The following is a 22134-nucleotide window of genomic DNA, read 5'->3' as shown; positions in this document are numbered from 1 at the left end:
AGTGCCACAAAGGCCCTAGGCCCCCCAGCCTAAGGAGGGCCAGGCTCTCCCATGAGCTCCACATCTGATCCTCATGCAGGTGGCTTCTTGGTTTCTTGAAGGTGGTGCTTCCTAGAAAAGCCTTGGCCACTGTTGATTTTCTCATCTACAGAGATTCCAGCCAGAATACACAGTCTTCCTCAGGGCTATGAAATGGAGTCAAGGGGATGGCTCCTTCTTTATTGTGTATCTCTCTGTCCCCACCCTGGGTCTGCCTTCCTGCCTTTGTTCATCCACAAGCATTACTGAGCACCTACTGTTTGCCAGGCACTGAGCAGGTGCTACAGGGCACAAGGCACAAACTTCAGGTGAGACGGTTTTGAGGTTTTTGCATATCAAAAGGTACAGTAAAAAAATGTCAAAACCGCTGATATCTAGTACAAAATATGATGTTCACAAGTTCTCCCTGACCCCTGCCCCACCCCTGCCTGCAGCTTGGACCCTCACCCTATCCCTGAACCTCCCCATTGCCAGCCCCAGGCCCTGGGTTAGGACATCATTTTTCAGGTGATTTTGTACTCGACACCGCTATAACTCTGTAGTAGTTAATTTAGTCCTGATTGGTGTGTTGGTTCTGGAAAAGACCGCAGGCCCCATTCCTGAGCCCCAGGTCCAGTTAGAATAAAAGGAGCCAGTGAATGAGCCCAGGGTGGGCCAGAGGGTGTGAATTAGCCCCGAGGACAGCTATGGTCCCTGTTTTTGTGATTTGAGAGAAGAGCTGGGGGGAGATGGGAGGACTTGAGAGTAGCCTGCCTGGAATGGAGGGTGGGATTTGGGTAGGAAGAGGTGGGGGAAAAGCATTTCTGGTGAAAGGAAGGCTTTGAACAAAGGTTGGAGGCAGACAGAAGCCCAGAGCCTCTGGAACTGCAAGGAGGCTGTAGGGGAGTTCATGCTGGGATAAAGGGCCACAGTAGTGCATTGGGGTCAGGCCATGGAGGCTGGACTGTCCCCAAGGCCATGGCTGCTGGGAAGATTTCCGATGTGGTCTAGGACTCTAGCATCCCTGCTGTGAGCCCTGGGCAAGTCCAGCTCTTCTCTGAGTTGTCATTTGGAGGGGACCCTGGGTGGCACAGAATGTGGCTCTGACACTCTTTGATGAGCAAAGAGTCCCTGGGACTGAGAGGGGGTGTCAGCATGCTGGGCCACAGTGGCCTCAGCTGGGCTGGGCTGGGCTGCTCTCCCTCTCTCAGCCTCTGGCCTTTGGCCTCCGGGTGGGATTCTCAACCTGCAGATTCTGCCACTGCCAGCAACTCCAAGAGAGCTTTCTCGTTTTTGTTTGTTTGTTTGTTTTTAGATGGAGTCTTGCTCTGTTCCCAGGCTGGAGTGCAGTGGCCCGATCTTGGCTCTCTGCAACCTCTGCCTCCTGGGTTCAAGTGATTCTCCTGCTTCAGCCTCTAGAGTAGCTGGGATTACAGATATGCACACCACATCCAGCTAATTTTTGTATTTTTAGTAGAGATGGGGTTTGCCATGTTGGCCGGGCTGGCCTTGAACTCCTGGCCTCAGGTGGTCCGCCTGCCTTGGCCTCTCAAAGTGCTGGGATTACAGGTGTGAGCCACCCTGCCTGGCCCCAAGACAGCTTTCTGATGGGACATCTTAGCCTCCTTCTGAGCCCTAGTCAGATGCCCTCACCCCCAGGAAGCCCCCTTTGGTTTCTTCCCCATTCTTGGTTTGGATCTGTCCTGTAGCAGGCAGGCAGTAGAACCTGGTGGCCACAGGCGGGGGATGGGGGTGGGGGGCTCAGGCAGGCCAACTTCAATTCTTAGCTCTGTCAATCACCAGATCTTGGGCCAGCCACTTAACCTTCCGAAGTTCATTTCATCATCTGTAAAATGGGTCTAAAATTACCCATCTCATGGGGTCTGCAAGATGGTTAATGCATTGCCTTCCATTTAAAAATAGAAATTACACATAAAAGCAGACTCATTTATGCTTATCTACTCTGCATTTCCTTTATTCTTAGGCATACTTTTTAATATTTATATTTTATATAAATATATATTAATTACATATATACATGTATTTATATTTATATATTTTATAATATATTTATATTATTGAAATCAGGATTAAATGTACAATCAGTGGGCAAGAAGCTTTAATTAAATTGCTGGTGTGGGTTGCCATTCATGGGATTTTGGCTGGGAGAACATGGTCTAGGTGTGTACTCATGTGATCACCTCTACTTTCAGGTTCTCGTTGGCTGGGCCTGCTGGGCTGGAAGCACTTCAAAGGCAGGGAGGGCAGGGAGAGCATCTTGTCTGTGTCCTCCCAGCACCAGCAAAGGGCCTGGCCCAGGCAAAGCTCTTTAGTGTTTGCTGGGCTGTATGCTGGCAGGGACTTGTCCAGTCATACAAGGAAGCAGGGCCAGGAAAAACACCGCAGTCACTTGATTCCATCTGGCAGGCTTCAGCATGTCTGCTGGGGTTCTCTGGCTGGCCCACCTCTCCCAGGCCAGAACTCTAGCATCCCTGCTGTGAGCCCTGGGCAAGTCCAGCTCTTCTCTGAGTAGTCATTTGGAGGGGACAGAGGCACAGAACGTGACTCTGACACTCCAGGTGGCTCTGCCAGTGGTTTCCCAAGTGCAGTCCCAAGGTGGACACATGATTCTGTACATGATTTCAGGAGGTCTGTGGGTCCCTGAAGCCCCAGGTTTCAGGACCAGAAGTACTATACAGGTAGATTGTTAGCTTGGTAGCTATTGATCCTGATCTGGGTCTATGCTTGTCAGCTGCCCACAGGTGGGGTGGGGGTAGGGTACCTGGAAGGTCCTGGAGCTAAGCACAGATGCTGGCAGCCCTAACCCCCTGATATGGTTTGGCTGTGTCCCCACCCAAATCTCATCTTGAATTGTAGCTCTCGTGATTCCTTCATGTTGTTGGAGGGGCTGGTGGGAGATAATTGAATCATGGGGGTGATTTCCCCCATACTGTTCTTGTGGTAGTGAATTAGTCTCATGAGATCTGATGGTTTTATAAGGGAAACCATTTCGCCTGGCACTCATTCTCTCTTGCTGCCACCATGTAAGAAGTGCCTTTCGCCTTCCACCACAATTATGAGGCCTCCCCAGCCATGTGGAACTGTGAGTCCATTAAACCTCTTTCTCTTCCCAGTCTTGGGTGTGTCTTTATCAGCTGCATGAAAACAGACTAATACACCCCCTTACCATTGCTGGAGATGCTCTGTCTTAGCCCCCTGGATAGCGTTATTCCAGACCTGGGCCAGGAGTCCCCACACTGTCCCTGGGACATCATGCCTTCTTTTCACAGGAGCAGCTTGGAATGGATGGTTGGTGGGTAGACAAGGGCTATTTCTGAAGCCTCATGGATAGAGCAGATGACTTTTTGCTTAGATGACATGTTTATTGGTGGTGCTTTGGAGAGCGGGGAACTTTCTTCTCTGAGTGGCTTCATGCATCTCAGGCAAGTTTAGACTCCACATTCTGTTGCATCACAAGAATCAAGACCATAGGCCTGGCCAGCTCCCCTTGCCCCAGCCTGCTCCCACACCTTCAGGGCGACCCTGGGCACAGGGAAACCCCCCAGAGCACACCGGTATGGCAAGAGCTTCAAAAAGGCACCTAAAAATAGCTTTCTAACCTCCTCCCTTTCTCTTTAGGGCTTAAATTCAGGATCTGAAATGGAGGGGGTTTGGGTGTGGGGCTGCCGGCAAGGAGCAGGAACACATCTCTTGCTCTTGGACCTTAATTCTGGCTTACACCCTGACTCTCTAACCAGGTCACCAAACATTTTTCTCTAACCCCCCACCAGTTCTTCAGGAGTTGGCTGGGGACAGGCAAGGGTAAGATACTGTCATCCTGTGGTCCTGAACCTCTCCCAGCCTCTGCAAGACACACACACACACACACACACACACAGACAATTGCATGTCTCTCTAAGGAAGTATTAGGTTTATTTCTAGTTAGGCTGAACTCCTGGGGAGATGGCTGGTGCCACCATAAGTCCTCGGTCTGGCCAGGGGACCTGAGGTGGCACCGTCTGGCAGCCTGGGAGTCAGCCTCCTTTCCAGAGATTAATGCCAGGGGGTCAGATAGTTGACACGACTGTGGAGAGAAGTAGGGGTGAGGTGGGGGTTTCCAGGGTGTCCTAGGGGAAAAATCAGGCTTTCCCCCTCTAGGCTCTGAAAACACAGCTTCTAGCCAGCCTCTATGTGGCTCAGGAGCCTTCAGTGGCTCCCTGTTTTCTGTATTTTCAGCTGTCCTCCTTAGCTTTCAAGCTAACCTCCTTCCTTTGACTTTGCCTCATCCTTCTCTACCATTGATTCCTAACTATGAACAGCTTCACCCATTTTTCCATCATTTAGTGAACCTACTCTGTTAGGCATCATATGGTAGCAAAACCCAGAAACGTTCCCCTGTGTGGGAGAGGGGAAGGCTAGTTTCTGCCAATAATGACAGTGCAATAGTCTGGGTGCTATAAGATATGGACACGGAGGTAGTGACCAATGGGACGGAGTGTGAGCCGGTGGGGAGAGGCAGAGGGTGGGGGAAAACTTCAAGGAGGATGGCACATCTGGGCTGGGCTTTAAAGAGCATGAAAGAGGCCGCGTGCAGTGGCTCACACCTGTAATCCCAGCACTTTGGGAGGCCAAGGCAGGTGGATCACCAGATCAGCCTGACCAATATGGTGAAACCTCATCTTTACTAAAAATACAAAAATTAGCCGGGCTTCGTGGCCCTAGCCTATAATCCCAGCTACTCAGAAAGCTGAGTCAGAAGAATGCTTGAACCGGGGAGGCAGAGGTTGCAGTGAGCTGAGATGGCGCCATTGCACTCCAGCCTGGGCGACAGAGCTAGATTTGGGGGGGGGGGGGGGGGGGGGGCGGGGCGCGGGGAAAGAAAGGCACGAAGTTTTTCAGGCAGAGGAGGAAGGACCATCTGGGCGCTAAAACAGCACAGGCAAAGGTGTGAAGAGTGCTTGTCCTGCTGCGTTTCGGGGGAGTCTAGTCTTGCTGGAGTGTACAAAGTGGGGCGAGGAAGGTGAGAGATGGCTCAGTTACGAAAATGTCTGAATATCTTGCAGCCTCCGTTCTTGTTCTTATCTCCAAGCCTTTACTTGTGCGACGACCCTGCCGGGGACACCACTTAGCCCCCTCCCTTAGGGCCTCTCCGCACCCAAAAAGGCAGATTCTTGGCTCTCCCTCGTGTTTATTTGTCTGTTTTCTCTCCTTCCAGGTAACACCCCCGCCCCATCCTTTTGGCCTCCTCCAGTCAAACCTGGTGGGATATGGACCCCCCCCCCCCCGCGTCTATCCCCACCCCAGTGGGCTGCACATTTGCCAGGGGCGATCTCTCCAGAGCGAAGCAGCTTGCGCCCTCCCAGGAGGGCACCTCCTCCTCGCCAGGCCTCGCCGGGGCAGGGGGGTCTCAGAGTCGGGGAGCCCCGAGGCTGTCCCCAGCAGTCGGATGGGAACGTGGTTGGCTGTGGGGCGGGACAGGACCGTTCCCCTACCTGTAGCTGGAGCCGAAGCTTCGGAAAGTGTTCCTGGGAAAGAACGGAGCGGGTGAACCCGAGATGGGAAGGGGCGACCCTCTCTGGGCGCCTCGCTAGACCTCGGGAGCCACCCCCTCTCCCCGCCATCCCTCCTGAAGGGTTCCAGGGCGCCTACACCCAATGCAAACGCCTCCACTCCGCAAGGGTGGAGTTGTCAGGGAGGGCAAGGTGCTCCGTTTAGTAGGAATTACACGTGTATTCATTTGAAATTGTAATTTGTTTCTGGTGTATTGGAGCCAATTTCTCCCAGTTCTCACATTTTCAAGGGTCATTGCGTGTGCGCTAGGAAAGCGGCCCAGACCTCATCCTCCCTCCTCCGGATATGGGGTCCCGGGGCGCGTGGCGTCACTTACAGGGAGTCGAAAGGCAGGGGCTTCTGTCCGTAGCGGTCCAGGCTGGGGTTCTGGTTGAGGCAGTACTGAGGCGGGCAGCAGGGATAGGGGCGCGGTGAGTCGGAGGAGCACGGATGCCCTGCCCACGCCCCACACAGGGCTTCCTGCTAGAGACCGTGGCCCTGGAGACTGGGAGGTCCTGCTCTGGGTCTCCTCCCCGCCTCAACGACCGGCTTAAGCCGCTCCCCACCAGGACCCCCCTCTCCCCACCCAGGGACGGGTCTGCGCGCAGCGCTCCCTACCCGCCAGCTCTGGGTCACGTCCGGCTTCAAGTACCTCACCGCGTAGCTGCTGAGACCCTCCACTGCGAACAGAGAGTCCCCCTCGAGCGCTCATCCGCTCCCCAGGACAAGCCCCGCCTCCTTACCTAAGCCCCGCCCACAATCCCGCCCCATCCACACATGTTCAGAAAACAGGTCCCGCCTCCGCTGCCCAGCAGGGCAAAGCCCCCACCCCGACGGCTCTGCCTGGCTCCGCCCCCTCCTCGTGGGCAGTCCTGCTTCCAGATCCGCGCGCACGTCTCGGCCCCACCCACCGCAAGTGCCACCACTGCACCCCAGCGGCCCCGCCCTGTCTCTGCCTGGCCCACCGCCTACGTTCCTGTGCGCAGTCCACGCTCCCTGCTCCAGCCCCGCGGCCCACCTGCCCTGCAGTTCCTTTAGCGGCCCGTACGTAGACTGACCTCGCTTGCTCAGGCAAGGCAGCTTGAACTCCCCGGCCGAGGACACGAAGTGGGACCAGTCCTCGATGGCGCGCGTGAAGCAGGGCCAGTCCACTCGGTTGATGCCCGGCGCGATGGGCGCCAGCTTTCCCTCGTGGTACCTGTTGCGGAGCTTCTGGCCTGTCGCGGTGATGTCCTGACAGGGCCACGGGGGTCAGGCCCGCGCAGCAGTAGCCGCAGGAGCCTAGGGAAGCCATCCCAGTCCATCCCAAAGGCCTCAGCTGACAACTGGCCCGGTGCATTGGACCGAGGTTGCGCCCGAAGTCGGGAACCCGGATGCGGTGATGTGGAGAGTCCCAAGCAGGCACCTGAGGAGGTCCTCGGGGAGTAGATCCCAGGACCAGAGGTGCTTGGGGCTGGTGCCCCTTAGCTACCCAAGGGCAGGGCAAAGGACACTCACCAAACACTGCAGGGGTTTGTTGGGGACCCCAAGGAGTGTAAAATGGGCGTTGTCAAACTCATCTGTTGAAACAAGAGAAAGGGAGAAGAGGTGTCTCCTTCACCAGTGGTCAGAGGTCATAGAAGAACTTTGGCCCACACTGTACTTTAAAATTTTTTTGAGGCCAGGCACGATGGCCCACACCTGTAATCCCAGCACTTTGGGAGGCCGAGGTGGGTGAATCACTTGAGGTCAGGAGTTCCAGACCAGACTGGCTAACATGGTGAAACCCCATCTCCACTGAAAATACAAAAATTAGCCGGGCGTGGTGTGGAGTGCCTGTAATCCCGGGTACTCGGGAGGCTGAGGCAGGAGGATCACTTGAGTCCAGGAGGTCGAGGCTTCAGTGATCATGCCACTGCACTTCCACCTGGGTGACAGAGCAAGATCCTGTCTCAAAAAAAGAAAAAAGGCTGGGCACGGTAGCTCACACTTGTAATCCCAGCACTTTGGGAGGCTGATGCAGGTGGATCACTTGAGCTCAGGAGTTCGAGACCAGCCTGGGTAACAAGGTGAAACCCTATCTCTACCAAAAATACAAAAAATTAGTTGAGCGTGGTGGCACATGACTGTAGTCCCAGCTACTAGGGAGGTTAAGGCAGGAGGATCACTGGAATCCAGGAGGTGGAGGTTGCAGTGAGCTGAGATTGGCCACTGCTCTCCAGTATGGGCAACAGAGCAAGACTCTCTTACGTTTTTTTTTTTAATTTGACAACTTAAAAAAATCTAAGATAAAATAGTAATCACATCTCACCCCTTGCCACAGAATAAAACTCCGAAGATTCCAATGTAAAAAATGAACATGGGCAAATTCTTTTATAACCTTGGGATGGAAAGGCCTTAATAATTTTAATTAAAAATCCAGAAGCATTAAAGAAAAGATTGATAATTTAAATACATAAAAATAAACTTCTACATGGCAAAAACAAATGTCAAAAAACAAATTGAAAAAATATTTCCACTTATTTTACAGACATTAATATTAATATTCCTTAATATTGAAAGAGTGCCTAGAAATCAAGACACACAAAAAATGCCAGGTATGGTGGCTCAAGCCTGTAGTCTCAGCTACTCGGGAAGCTGAGGCAGGAGGATTGCTTGGGCCCAGGAGTTTAAGGGCTGCACTCCACTGCACTCCAGCCTGGGTGGCATAGTGAGACCTTGTCTTTAATAAATAAATGAACAAGTTGAAGAATTTCTCTATACAAGGACTCCAAGGTGCAGAAGGGTATATACAATATGCTGCCATTTGCTTAAAAAAAATTTTTTTTTGAGACGGAGTCTCGCTCTGTCGCCCAGGCTGGAGTGGAATGGTACAGTCTCGGCTCACTGCAACCTCTGCCTCCCAGGTTCAAGCGATTCTCATGCCTCAGCCTCCCGAGTAGCTGGGATTACAGGTGCGTGCCACCATGCCTGGCTAATTTTTGTATTTTTAGTAGAGACGGGGTTTCACCATGTTGGCCGGGCTGGTCTCCAATTCCTGACCTGTGATCTGTCCACCTCAGCCTCGCGAAGTGCTGGGATCACAAGCGTGAGCCACCGCGCCCAGCCTACTGTTTGCTTTAAAACAGTAGACTAAACATAGACTCTTGGAAACAGAGAATATATATTCAGGTCATCACCTCAACCAAATCATCAAGCTTAGCATCACAAATAATGTGATAATGAAATTCTGTGCCTCCTGCTGCAGCATTATGGCAAACATAGCATCTGTTGCCTGTGAAAGATTCCGGCCAGCAGTGTTTAACCTGGTGATTCAGGTCTCTACACCTAGCTGCTGGTTTACAGAAAATAGATTAACAAGGTGAGAAACACCATAAGGAAACAGTGGCTCAAATTCACCATATGGGACTGTCTGCAACACAACTTGGAGACTCTTTAAAAAGTCAGTATGATGGTGGGCAATGGAAACCGGGTGGACTGTTTTAGACTAAGATGAAAGACATAACAAGTAACTGAAATACATAATCTTAGATTGAATTCTTGTTCCAAAAAATCATTTTAAAGCCATAAAAGACATATTTGGGGTCAGTTGGGGAGATTTTAATATGGTCTGGATATTAGATGTTGTAGAAGTATTGTTAAGTTTCCTAGGTGTGATAATGGTATCGTGTCATGCAGAAGGATGTTTTTGTCATTGGGAGCTGCTTGCTAAAGGGTGTCCAAGAATGTAAGAGAGAGGGCGAGAGAAGCAAAAATATGGCAAAAAATCAACTGAAGCAGGCGGAAGGTGGTGGGTACTCATAGTAATATTCTTGCAACTTTTCTCCATTTGAAAATGTTTATAATGTAAACTAAGAATAAAATCCTGAGGTCTCCCCAATGTATTGACTGAGTGGAACCCCCTCTTGGCTAAGGGGACCCCCCAAAACCTTAAAAAACTGAGTTCCCAGCCATAATGGGACAGGAGGTCAGACATGCTTCATCCTACCCCTGCCTTTTTGTGGCTCGTCAATAAATGACGAACATTAATGTTAAACTAGCAATCACAAGGCCAGGTGCGGTGGCTACGCCTGTAATCCCAGTGGTTTTGGAGGCCAGTCACTTGAGGTCAGGATTTTGAGACCAGCCTGGCCAACAGGGTGAAACCCCATGTCTACTAAAAATACAAAAATCAGCTGGGCATGGTGGCACACGCCTGTAGTCCCATATAGCTACTCAGGAGGCTGAGGCAGGAGAATCACTTGAACCCGGGAGGCAGAAGTTGCAGTGAGCCGAGATCATGCCACTGCACTCCAGCCTGGGCGACAGAGCGAGACTCCGTCTCAAAAGAGAGATTACAAGACTGAGAGAACAGACTGTTTGTGGCAACAAGATGCCAAATTATTATTATTATTATTATTAATATTATTGAGACGGAGTGTCACTCTGTTGCCCAGGCTGGAGTGCAGTGGTGTGATCTCGGCTCACTGCAACCTCCACCTCCTGGGTTCAAGCAATTCTCCTGCCTCAGTCTCCCAAGTAGCTGGGATTACAAGCGCACACCACCGCACCTGGCTAGTTTTTGTATTTTTAGTAGAAACAGAGTTTTACCATATTGGTCAGGCTGGCCTTGAACTCCTGACCTTAGGTAATCCACTTGCCTCAGCCTCCCAAAGTGCTGGAATTACAGGCATGAGTCTCCGTGCCCGGCCAAGATACCAGATTATTAACAGGACCTAAGGCCATGCAAGGCAAGGGTTAAGTCACACACCCCTACACTTAAAGCATAAACTACAGGCTGGTTGTGATAGCTCATGCCTGTAATTCCAACACTTTAGGAGGCTGAAGCTGGAGGATCACTTGAGCGCAGAAGTTGGAGACCAGCCCTGGCAACATAGTGTAACCCTGTCTCCACACAAAACAAACAAACAAACAACAACAACAACAAAAATAGCCTGGCATGATGGTGTGTGCCTGTAGTCCCAGTTACTCAGGAGGCTGAAGTGGGAGGATCACCTGAACCTGGGAGGTCGAGGCTATAATGGGCCATGTTTGTGACATTGTACTCTAGCCTGGGTGACGGAGAGAAACTCTGTCTAAAAAACAAAATAAAAAGTAAATAAGCTATGTTTTAATTGCCACGAGGTTTTTCTTTTTCTCTAGCACTGGCTTTGAGATAAGCAATATTAAAACAATTACAACTCATACAGCTCACAGATGCTGACCCCCTGATCCACCAGCCACAGCTATGCCTGTGAGTGCATATGAGGCTGATTTCAGTAACTTTCTCCAGATGAGAAGACCACCAACCGTGGACAGAGGCTGCTCACTTGCTGAGCTTTGCGTCCTGAAAAGATCTTTTGTCATATAGGGCCTAATTGTAATACATTTAAAGGTTAAGTCTCCACCTCAAAGCCAACATGGGTTGTATATTACATGCAAGTTTGTTCATTATGCCCATGTCAGTACTATCTTCATGAATATTTATAGCTCCTCCTGTAACCTGTTGAATATGTATATTTAGCCAACCCTTTGAACATAAAGCTCGTACCCAACCCCTCCTCCTTTGACATGCCCATCTTTGGGCTTCAGCTGGAGGCACAATTTCCAGCCTGTGGGATGGCCACCTTGCAGCTATAACCCCTTATAAGAAATAAAGTCTCCTTTTCTAAACTTAAACATTTATTTTATTTTTTGAAGATGGAGTCTCGCTCTGTCATCCAGGCTGGAGTGCAGTGGCTCCATCGGCTCATTGCAACCTCTGCCTTCCGGGTTCAAGCGATTCTCCTGCCTCAACCTCCTGAGTAGCTGGGATTATAGGCACCTGCCACACTGCCAGGCTAATTTTTGTATTTTTAGTAAAGCCGGGGGTTTCACCATGTTGGCCAGGCTGGTCTTGAACTCCTGACCTCAAGTGATCTGCCTGGCTCGGCCTCCCAAAGTGCTGGGATTACAGGCGTGAGCCACTGTGCCTGCCTAAATTTATAAATTTCTGATTGTTCAGTTAACAGTAATAAAAAATTGGGGAGCAAAATAACATGTGTTTATATTCCCATTAGTAAACCAGGGAGAGACATCAGAAACTAAGAATGTGGGGGGTTACCTGTATGGGAGGTGATGGGAGTGAAACTTGTTGCTGTGCATATTGTTACAGCATTTTGAGTTTTGAAGTTGTGACTATTACTTTTATTTAAAGCATATGCTTACAACAAAATACATATCTATATCAGAGCTTTCTTTTAAAAATCTAGATTCGTGGCTTCTCTCAGAGCAGGAAATTGGAAGAACTGGTAACCTGGCTGGCCCCTCCAACATAGCACAGTCTGCAGGGAGCCCCATGGCTACTGTTTAAACAGGGCAGGTGTGGGTGTCCCATTTCCCTGTGGAATTTTCTTCCCCCACGGCCTCCCCACCCACTTCCCTCATTTGTGTTTCCCATCAGGACCCGTGTGGCAACTCTGGCGATCTCCGTGTGGTCTCTGACACCCTCAGCCCACCTGTCACCCAAGCTGGAGCCTAGGTATGGGCCTGCACTCCCCCTGTTCCGCCTCCTACCCCGCCCTGCCTGCACCTACTCTTGTTGACTTTATCTGCTAAATACCTTCTAAATCCCTCCACATGCAAGCTCCCCAGTTCATGCAGGGTTATTCACTAGGCCTGTGGGGCTCTTTTGCCCTGAAGGCCCACATGTTCTCCTCTCCTGCATGGGGGCTGTGAGGAGGGGTCTTTCTCTTTCTTTCCCACATACAGAGATGCTTGGGCAGAAGTTGTTACTGTTATACTGTTATGACTCCTACCACTGCACCTGCCAACCTCCGCCCAGTTCTCTCTCCATTCATTACAACAGGCTAGGCACAGTGGCTCACGCATGTAATCTCAGCACTTTGGGAGGCCGAGGCAGGAGCATCGTTTGAGCCCAGGAGTTGAGACCAGGCTAGGCGACATAGGGAGACCCTGTCTCTACAAATAATTTTTTAAAATTAGCTGGGCATGGTGGCATGTGTCTGTGGTCCCAGCTACTCAGGAGGCTGAGATGGGAGGATCACTTGAGCCTGGGAGGTCGAGGGTGCATTGAGCTGTGATCATGCCACTGACTCCAGCCTGGGCAACAGAGTAAGACACTGCCTTCAAAAAACAAAACAAAACAAAACAACAATAACAACAATGGCATCAGCAACACTTTTTGAGCACAGATTATGTGTCAGGCACTACTCTAAGTGCTTATTTTTTCGAGATGGAGACTCACTCTTGTCACCCAGGTTGGAGTGCAGTGGCATGATCTCAGCTCACTGCAACCTCCACCTCCCAGGTTTAAGCGATTCTCATGCCTCAGCCTCCTGAGTAGCTGGGATTACAGGCGCCTGCCACCACGCCTGGTTAATTTTGTATTTTTAGTAGAGACGGGGTTTCACCATGTTGGCCAGGCTGGTCTCGAACTCCTGACCTCAGGTCATCTGCCTGCCTTGGCCTCCCAAAGTGCTGGGATTGTAGGTGTGAGCCACTGCTCCCAGCCTCTAAGTGCTTTTTGCACCTTATCTCCTTCTAACCCCACAACAACCCTTCAAGGCAGGCCTTGTCATTATCCTCATTGTACTGAGCAGTAAACAGAGGCTCAGACCTGGTCGAAGTGTCCTGGGCAGGGAACAGCAGAGCTGGGACTGGCCTCTTTCATCCTTGCATCTGTCACCCTCTTTCTTGAAACCACCTGCCCCTTCCCCAAAGGGGATCCTGCACTGGTGGCCTGACCTTTGTGGTAGTACGTGGTGGACTGGCAGTGCTCATCAGGAAGGCAGGCCTTGACGGTGTCCCTGTCCATGTGGCGCAGGGTGGGCAGGGCTGGGTGGTAGAGCTGCTGCTTCACGCCCGCCAGCTGGTTGCGCCGCCGCTCCACAGGAAGCAGGATGGCCGGGGAGGCATACACATGTGTGGAGCCATCGTCCCAGGGCACCAGGTCGATGATGCGGGCCATAGCTGGGGGGCAGAGGGTTCTAAGGGGCTCACCCTGGGCTCATGCCAGCCAGACACCCTTCTCTGCGTGAAAACAATCTTGGCCAGTGCCGATGTCTACTTGGCAAACATTTATTTAGCACCTACTGTGTGCCAGGCCATTTTTCCGGAGCTCAGCATGAGGTGGCAGGAACATTCAGATAACAGAAGACAACAGAGACAACCCTCCCACTCCCCTCTCAACACACACACACACACACGCGCGCACACACACACACACACATTGTGCCATGGCTGTAAGGGAGGTCAGTACAAAGTGTGTATTTCTGGGGAGGCTGGGGTTGGGACATTCAAGGAATGATCTAAAAGAGGTGATATTTGAGTCTATTAGTATTTTTTTTTTTTTTTTTTTTTTAGACAGAGCCTCACTCTCTTGCTCAGACTGAAGTGCAGTGGCACCATCTTGGGTCACTGCAACCTCTGTCTCCCAGGTTCAAGTGATTCTCCTGACTCAGCCTCCTGAGGAACTGGGATTACAGGCATCCACCACCACATCCAGCTAGTTTTTGTATTTTTAGTAGAGACAGGGTTTCACCGTGTTGGCCAGGATGGTCTCGAACTCCTGACCTCAAGTGATCCACCTGCCTCAGCCTCTCAAAGTCCTGGGATTACAGGTGTGAGCCACTGTGCCTGGTGAGTCTACTCTTAAATAATGAGCAGGAAAGTGCAGCAGCAAGTGGGTTCAGAATGTAGCTCAGTTTGCTGTATGCCTCTGGGTGGATAGTTAGCTTTAGCTAAGGTATTTACCCAAAATTCTACAGATTGACTCAGAAATATTTTCAGGAATGGGAGCAACATGATATATTTGAACTAGAAAAGCATTACTGGATACCCAGTGCCTCCCTTTAAAAAGCAGATAGTCCCAGGGGCCTTTCAGTCATTTACACTTTAGTGAGAATTTGTTGAGGCAGCTTGCTTTCTTCCTGACCCTGATTTAGAGGTGAGAGGTGGAGGTGGGAGCTAGGGTGGCAGGAGGAGAGAGGACCTTAGATCATGGAGGAGCAGGGAGGGGACATGGTGACAAGGCATGGGGAAGCTGCCTTAGGGGATGTGACTGCCTGGGGAGGAACAGGGAGGGGGATCACGGAGATGGGGAACTGAGGAAGGGGCTCCCTGCTTCTGACTCACCAATAGCAGCTACCTTATCTGTAGGACCCAGGCCCAGGTGCACAGGCTTATAAGGACTTTCAGCTCTTCAACTGCTCAATGGGCAGAAGAGGAAGTGAGGTGGATGAGTCCCTCATTATGGACAGCAGCAGAATAACGGAACATTATGCACAGACAATGCCCATTGCAGCCTGATTCTGAGGCACCCACTCCTTAGCAACCCTGGCAACTACAGGCTCTAAGAAGAGCTTGTGCCAGAATTCCTGTGCTCTGGCCACTTCCTTCCAGCCTTCCTGAAGGCTGTGGTCTCCCAGACCTCAGCACAGGCCAGGTATCTTGGGAAATGTCAGATGGGGAGCTGTGGTTCCCTGGAGGTAGTCAGGCCAAGGGAGGCCAGAAATGGCTACTCAGCCCACTGCAGGCTGTGTAATCCTGGGCTAATTACTGCCTCTCTCTGGGCCTCAAGGCTCTCCTCTGTGTTAGGCAAGGACTCCAGGACCTGCCATTAGGAGGATCTGGATGCTGAGAGGGATTTCCCCTCCCTGCAACCCTCAGGGAAGAGGGCAGTACACTGTCTGCCAGCCCCTGAGTCTCCAGGAGTGGAGATTAGCTGTGGCCAGTATCCAGGGTAAGCGTGAGGGGATCAGGGAGAGTGGTGGCCTCAGCAGGCTGGAGATTAGCAGATGATACTCCACCCTCAGCCCCTGCAGGACTACAGGCTCCCCACTCCCAGGAAAGCCAGTCTGTGAGTGCCCAAGCCTAGCACCCCAAAGCCCTGGGACCTGCCCACCATCCTGGTCACAACCATTAGAGACAAACCCCCAACGTGAGGAAACTCCAGGAAAGCCTAACTTATTTGCATATATTGGCATGTGCTTTGCATATACCTGCCCAGGGGCTGAGCCTGATGGGTCTTGGAGCCCCTCTGGTGAAATTCCTGTAGGATTTATTTCCCCAGTTGCTCCTCCTCCAGTGCTCCATACAGCCCCCAGAACAGCATCCCTAACTGCTACCCCTTACAGAAATCCTTCCCAGAGTTGACTCCACTCACCACCCCACCCCCAATTTATTTCTTGACTCTTTTAAAGTTATCAAATAGAAGAAATACAGAAAGTGCATACATATCTAATGTAACTAATAATTTACAAAATGAGACCCCGTATAACTACTACCCACCCTGGGCAAGACATGGAGTACTACTTTTAAAACAGTTTAGCAGTTTCTTGAAAAGTGAAACAAATGTACCATATGATTGGGTCATCTGGAAGATTCTACCCCAGAAGGCTTCCTAAGAGAAATGAAAGTATATTGTAAGGCACGGTGGCTCACACCTGCAATCCCAGAACTTTGGGAGGCTGAGGCAGGAAGATCACTTGAGGTTGGGAGTTTGAGACCAGCCTGGACAACATGGTGAAACCCTGCCTCTACTAAAAATACAAAAATTAGTCGAGCGTGGTGGCATCCCCTGTAATCCCAGCTACTCAGGAGGCTGAGGCAGGAGAATGACGTGAACCCGGGAGGCAGAACTTGCACTCCAGTCTGGGCAACAAGAGACTCTGTCTCAAAAAAAAAAAAAAAAGGTATATATCTCCACAGAGACTTGCACACAAATGTTCATAGCAACATGATGTATAGCCAAAAAGTGGAAACAACCTGTGTCCACTGATGAGTGGATAAACTGTGGTGCTTCCATACCATGAAATACTCTTGAGCAATGAAAAGAAATGAAGTTCTGATACATGCTACGAGGTGGATGAACCTCAAAAACTTTATGCTACATCAAAGAAGTCAGATGTGAAAACCCACATATTGTATGACCCATTTATATAAAATGTCCAGGAAAGACAAATCTATAGACACAGAAAGCAGATGTGTGGTTGCCTGGGACTAAGGTGTACGAATGAAGAGTGGTTACCATCTGGCATGAGGGGTCTTACTGGGGCAATGGGAATGTTCTAAAACCAGATGTGGTGAGAGTTGCACAGTTCAGTCAATTTGTTAAAAATCATTGAGTTAGGCGGGGGTGGTGGCTCACGCCTGTAATTCCAGCCCTCTGGGAAGCCCAAGTGGGTGGATTGCTTGAGCCCGGGAGTTCGAGACTAGTCTGGGAAACATGGTGAAACCCTGTCTCTATAAAAGTACAAAAATTAGCTGGGCCTGGTGGCGTGTGCCTGTGGTCACAGCTACTTGGGAGGCTGAGGTAGGAGAATCACTTCAGCTAAGAAGGTTGAAGCTGTGGTGAGCTATGATCACTCCACTGCACTCCAGCCTGGGTGATAGAGTGAGACCCTGTCTTAAATAAATAAATAAATAAATAAATAAATAAATATTAAGTAATATAAAAGTCATTGAATTGTATACTTAACATGGGTGAATTTTATGGCATATATATTCCCATAAGGTTGTTTTGAAAAATAGATTCCAGCCAATTTAGTAAAAGAAAGCAAGACATTGGCCCTGCCAGTCCCTAGAAGCTTCCACATATGCCTTCCCAATCACAATCCCCAACCCGGCAAGAGGGAACCACTCTCCCTCCTTGTAGTACTTTTATTTATGGGCAGCTGTAGAAAACTTTATTTAACAACTCTAGGCTTTATAGAAAATTAGACGCTGCAAATGTACTTATGTTTGTAGCCATAGACAGGACAGGCTAATTTTGCCTTTTGGAAACTTTGTATGCATGGATCACCGGGGTCTTCTTTTGAATCTGGCTTCTTTCCCTCCACATATATGCACATGAGATTCATCCAAACTTTAGCCACTCTGTGTGGCTGTGTTTTGCTCATTTTCCCCACCCTAGATCCCATTACTCTTCACTCAGGCCCATCTAACTTTCCCTCCTTCCCACTCTGCAGGTTCTCCAACTGCTGCTAAGTTGCCCAATCCCAGAGACGCATTTCAAGTCTCAGCTCAGACAGTGGCCCCTCAGATAACTCCCTCACCCCAACACAGCCACTGCTCTTGGCTTTCACCTCACCCCATGCTTCTGCTTCTCCATCCCCATCCCTGGCAGCTCCTTAAGGCTCCTTTACCAGCTCCTGCTCTTTTTGCATCCTCTGAGTGAGCCCAAGTGTTCCAGGTGCCACCTCTGGTCCCCTTTGTTTCCTTGGGTTTCCTAGGTGATATCAGTCAGTCCTGTGGCTTTAAGCATCATCTGCAGGCTGAGGCCTCCAAAATTTCTATCTCCAGTAGACCTCTCCCTAAGTCACACACACACATGCGCGCGCGCACGCGCACACACACACACACGCACAGTCACATTTCAACCTGGATGTCTCTCAGACTTTTTTTTTCTTTTTTCTTAGGCTGGAATACAGTGGTGTGATCTTGACTCACTGCAACCTCCACCCACCGGGTTCAGGCAATTCTCCTGCCACAGCCTCCAGAGTAGCTGGGATTATAGGCACCTGCCACCATGCCTGACTAATTTTTGTATTTTTAGTAGAGACAGAGTTTTGCCATGTTGGCCAGTCTGATCTCCAACTCCTGACCTCAGGTGATCCACCTGCCTTGGCCTCCCAAAGTACTAGGATTATAGGCATGAGTCACTGCACCCAGCCTCTCTCAGACATCTTAACAAAGTAGTGCTCATTATTTTCCCCCCCAAAATTCTTCCTCCAAACTTCCAGCCCCAGGCTGCTTCTTTTCAGTACATGTGTAAACCAGCCTGGGGTGGTTTACTGGTTCACCCACTAAACCAGCCACCCAGTTGCCCAGGGTGAGCCCCTCAATGCCCCCCTTTTTCCTCCCCTTTCTCTTCTCCTATCTGTACTCCCACCAGCATAGTTGAAGCCCCATCATCCCTCCCGTCAGGCTGCAGGCAAGGGCGAATGTCACCTGTGCTACTCGCAGGCCCAGGCAGAGCAGAAGGGCTTGCTGCTGTTCCCTGGGAAGGAGCTCTGACCCCTGCAGCCTGGCATATTTGTAGGGAAGGGTCAGGGAGTACCTTGAGCTTTACCACTGGGGTCTGGCCTTGCTGGCAGAAAGAACTTTCTTCTGCATCACTTGCCTGGTGGAGGTTGCATTATCAGAGGTCTTGAAACCCAGCACTGGAGGGGAAGTCAGGGTTCATCCAGTCGCCAATCGGCTTGTCCCTCTGCAGCCTCCTGACCAGTTTCCTGTTTCCACGCTTGTCTGCTACACGGAGCCATACAGATCATGCCCAGCCCCTGTTCAAAACCATCATCTAAAACTACACTTGTTCTTGTGACCTACAGATCTCATAACATCTGCCCCTGCCCCCTGTCAACCTCATCTCCCACCACTCTCCCCTGCACCCACTAAGCTCCAGGCTCCCGGGGCTCCATTCTGCTCCTCAAGGCTCATTCCAGCCTCAGAACCTTTCTCATTGCACTGTCCCTGGTCTGGAGCACCGTTCATCCAGCTCTTTTCACAGTTGAGTCTTTCTTGCTTTTCATGTCTCAGCTCAAATATACATCTACCTCATCATAGGGGCCTGCCTACCTACCCCCACTGCCCTCCACAACACATGCTTCTGCCCTGTTTCTTTTATGGCACTTAGCATAATTTGCAATATTCTTTATTTGTCAGTAATCTCCTCCATTGGAATGTAAGCTCCATGAGGACAGAGCTTATGTCTGTCTTGCTCAGTGTGCCAAGGCTGACACACTGACAGGCACAAAGGAAGAGCTCTAGGCCAGGTGCAGTGGCTCACATCTGTAATCCCAATACTATGAGAGGCTGAGGCAGGAGGATTGCTTGCATTCAGGAGTTTGAGACCAGCCTGGGCAACATAGCGAGACCCTTGTCTCTAAAAAAAAAAATAAAAATTAGCCTGGCATGGCAGCACACATGAGTAGTCTGCTACTCAGGAGGCTGAGGTGGGAGGATCACTTAAGCCTGAGAGGTTGAGACTGCAATGAGCCACGATCCCACCACTGCACTTAGCCTGAGTGACAGAGAGAGACCGTGGCTTAAAAAAAAAAAAGAAAGCAAAGGAGGAACTCTAGAAATGGTTCAGATAATTAAGTCAAGTCCTGCCCCTTTGCCAAATATCCCTCAGGGCCACCACACTGAGCCCCTCTTGCTTGGGCCCTGTCCCCTTGTACCCTCTCCTCCTAGGTCTCTGTATCCCTTCCAGTGTCCAGCCTCAGTTCACAGTGCAGGTCAGATGCCTCAGTCATCTGCCAGGCCTTGGATTCATCCTCAAGGCCTAGCCCTGGGACACAGCCTTTCTGGCAGAGCCCAAGGCAGCGGAGCCAGAAAGAATCTGCCTGTGTCCTGGCCTGGGGACTGGAGAGTTGGGATATGCTTCTTGCCACGGCTGAGTGGGAGCTGACAAGCCCCTGCCACCTTGAAGAGTCTCCAGGCATCACCTGGGAACTCCAAGCTGTTATTCTCCCATCAGCCACTCCGTGTCTTGGCCAAGGTGTGTGGGAAGCCAGGCCCCTGGTAACCTGGGCCAGTTCCCTGGCAACCCATGGTGCTCCAAACCTGGGCCATGCAGGGGCCCTTCCCTGGGGCCCACATCCTTGCTGGACCCTGGGAGTTGGGGGGTGCTGCTGGTTTCCTGGGCGTCAACAGCCTCTTTTCTCCCCTGCCCCCATTCAGCGCCTGCTAATCCTTTGCACACGGCCCAGCTACTGCCAATTAATCTTCCTTGTGTCTGAGGGGCCAGCTACTAGTGGCAGCGAGAAGGCAATTCCTGGCTGGCGGTTGGCATCTGAGCAGGTAACTCAGGATGAGGTGGAGGCTTGGTGGGACCCCCGGGGGATCCCCATGTTCTCCCTCTAGAAAGGCATTTAGGCAAGACCAAACTGGCATGGTGGGAAACCTGAGGCTTCCCTCTCTCTGGTGGAGCTCAGACTTCAGTGTGCAGCAGAATTTTCAGGACAGCTTGTACAATGCAAATTCCTAGGTCCCCCAGGAGGGCTTGGGGGACCTAGGAATCTGTATTTTCACCAGCTCTCCAGAAGATTCTGGAAATACTGGTGGTGCAACACCATAGCTCCCTGAGCTGCCACGCGTGAGCCCCCTTCCCACCTGAGCCTCCCTCATCAAAGTGCGGTCAGCAGGGACACGGGGGAAAGATGGGAGGGACCTGCAAAAATTCTCATTTAGGAGGAAAAAGAAAAATGGGGGATCAGTAGGGCTTCCTTAGTCATTTCCAGAAGGTTTAGAAATGCAAGCCAGAATTGCTGCCTGCTGGGAAGGGTCTACAGGCCTGGCCCGCAGAAGAGGCCAACACTTGGCGAATGCCAGACCACCTGGGAATAGATGTGGGGCAGCTGGAATCGGGCAGACCTGAGTGTAAACTCAGCTTGGCCACTGCTGGCTGTGCTGCTTCAGGCGATTCTGTTGACCTTTCTGTGCTGCATAATGAAAATTCTTATTTTACTGAGCGCAGGGGCGGGGCGGGGCGTGGTGGTGAGAGCGAGGATGAGTATGATCGTGAGTAGAATGCACTTAGCTCAGCCCTGGCTCTCGGGGCTGCCTGTGGCTGGCTGGGGTCAGTGAAATCTGCCACCCCAACATGTGAGCTCTGGCAGTCCAGACTTGGGAAAACATTGTGTCTGCGCCCCCGCCTTCAGGGAAATGGAAGACCAGAGGGGTCATGTCTGCCCCAAGTTCACTTTTTGGGAGGCTGAGCCAGGGATCTGACACTTAGAGCTCTGTTCCCACCACGGCCTGTCATAGGAGAGGCTGAGCTGTTGATGCCAGAGCGGGAACAGAGGTCAGGGCTGTAAGTAGAGGGCAGGCAGCATAGCCGCAGGCTCTTGGGAGCCGGGCTTGGGGGTAAGGATCCTGGGCCTGGGCTGCCCTCTTTAACTGGGGCCAGGGTCCCTGGCAGAAAGGGGCATACAGACACTCTGCCAAAGCCTGGGTTGCCCATGGCTGGGAGAGGGGTGGGGCACACTCATGTGGGACAAGAGCACGTCTAGGCCTGGGAGTTAGCACACACTGACCTGCACACTGCCCACTGGCCAGGCCATCCTGCAGGGGTTCAGTCATAAGAGCTGGGGCTCCCCATTCCCCAAAGAGAAATCAACCAGAAACAACCTGTATAAGGTAGGACTGAAATAACACAGTAAACCATGAAAAAAGCTTACCTGGCATTTTATCTTTTTCTTTCTTTTTTTAAAATATAGCACTATAAGCATTTTATTTTTTTTTGAGACAGGGTCTCACTCTGTCAGCCAGGCTGGAGTGCAATGGCGAGATCTCGGCTGACTGCAACCTCCACCTTTTGGGCTCCAGTGATTCTCGTGCCTCAGCCTCCTGAGTAACTGGTACTACAGGCGTGTGCCACCATGCTGGGCTAACTTTTTGTATTTTTGGTAGAGACAGGGTTTCATCATGTTGCCCAGGCTGGTCTTGAACTCCTGAGCTCAAGCCATCTGCCTGCCTCAGTCTCCTAAAGTGCTGGGATTACAGGTGTGTGACACCACGCCCAACCTTTTTCTTTTTTTGGAGGAGTCTCACTCTGTCACCCAGGCTGGAGTGCAGTGGCGCAATCTCCGCTCACTGCAACCT

General features: G+C 51.0%; 2 protein-coding genes across 3 annotated transcripts in view; one reads left to right on the top strand and one right to left on the bottom strand.

Annotated features, from left to right (window-relative positions):
* Positions 1-412: 412 nt before the first annotated feature.
* On the bottom strand, positions 413-14752 carry SPMIP8 (sperm microtubule inner protein 8). Of its 2 annotated transcripts, none has more exons than XM_038008409.2 (8): positions 14662-14752; positions 13273-13497; positions 7066-7127; positions 6627-6801; positions 6187-6248; positions 5906-6051; positions 5511-5543; positions 413-4102 (listed from the first exon to the last, which is right to left on the bottom strand). In XM_038008409.2, exons 2-8 carry the CDS (start codon positions 13493-13495, stop codon positions 4072-4074), a joined length of 732 nt encoding a protein of 243 aa, XP_037864337.1. In that variant the 5' UTR covers positions 13496-13497; positions 14662-14752; the 3' UTR covers positions 413-4071. The 2 variants fall into 2 exon arrangements, with proteins under 2 accessions (XP_037864337.1, XP_007991679.2); XM_007993488.3 differs by having other exon boundaries at positions 5906-5970.
* Positions 14753-20262: 5510 nt separating this feature from the next.
* The window catches only part of CNGB1 (cyclic nucleotide gated channel subunit beta 1), an 88325-nt gene continuing 86453 nt past the window's right edge, over positions 20263-22134 (top strand). The window contains exon 1 of the mRNA XM_007993489.3: positions 20263-20331. The gene's annotated coding sequence lies outside the window, so the exon portion shown is untranslated. The remainder of the gene's footprint in view (positions 20332-22134) is intronic.

The sequence above is a fragment of the Chlorocebus sabaeus genome, chromosome 5 (genome assembly GCF_047675955.1).
Source record: "Chlorocebus sabaeus isolate Y175 chromosome 5, mChlSab1.0.hap1, whole genome shotgun sequence".
Taxonomy (NCBI): Eukaryota; Metazoa; Chordata; class Mammalia; order Primates; family Cercopithecidae; genus Chlorocebus; species Chlorocebus sabaeus.
Note: the sequence above shows the minus strand (reverse complement) of the source record. Positions and strands in the feature narration are given on the sequence as shown.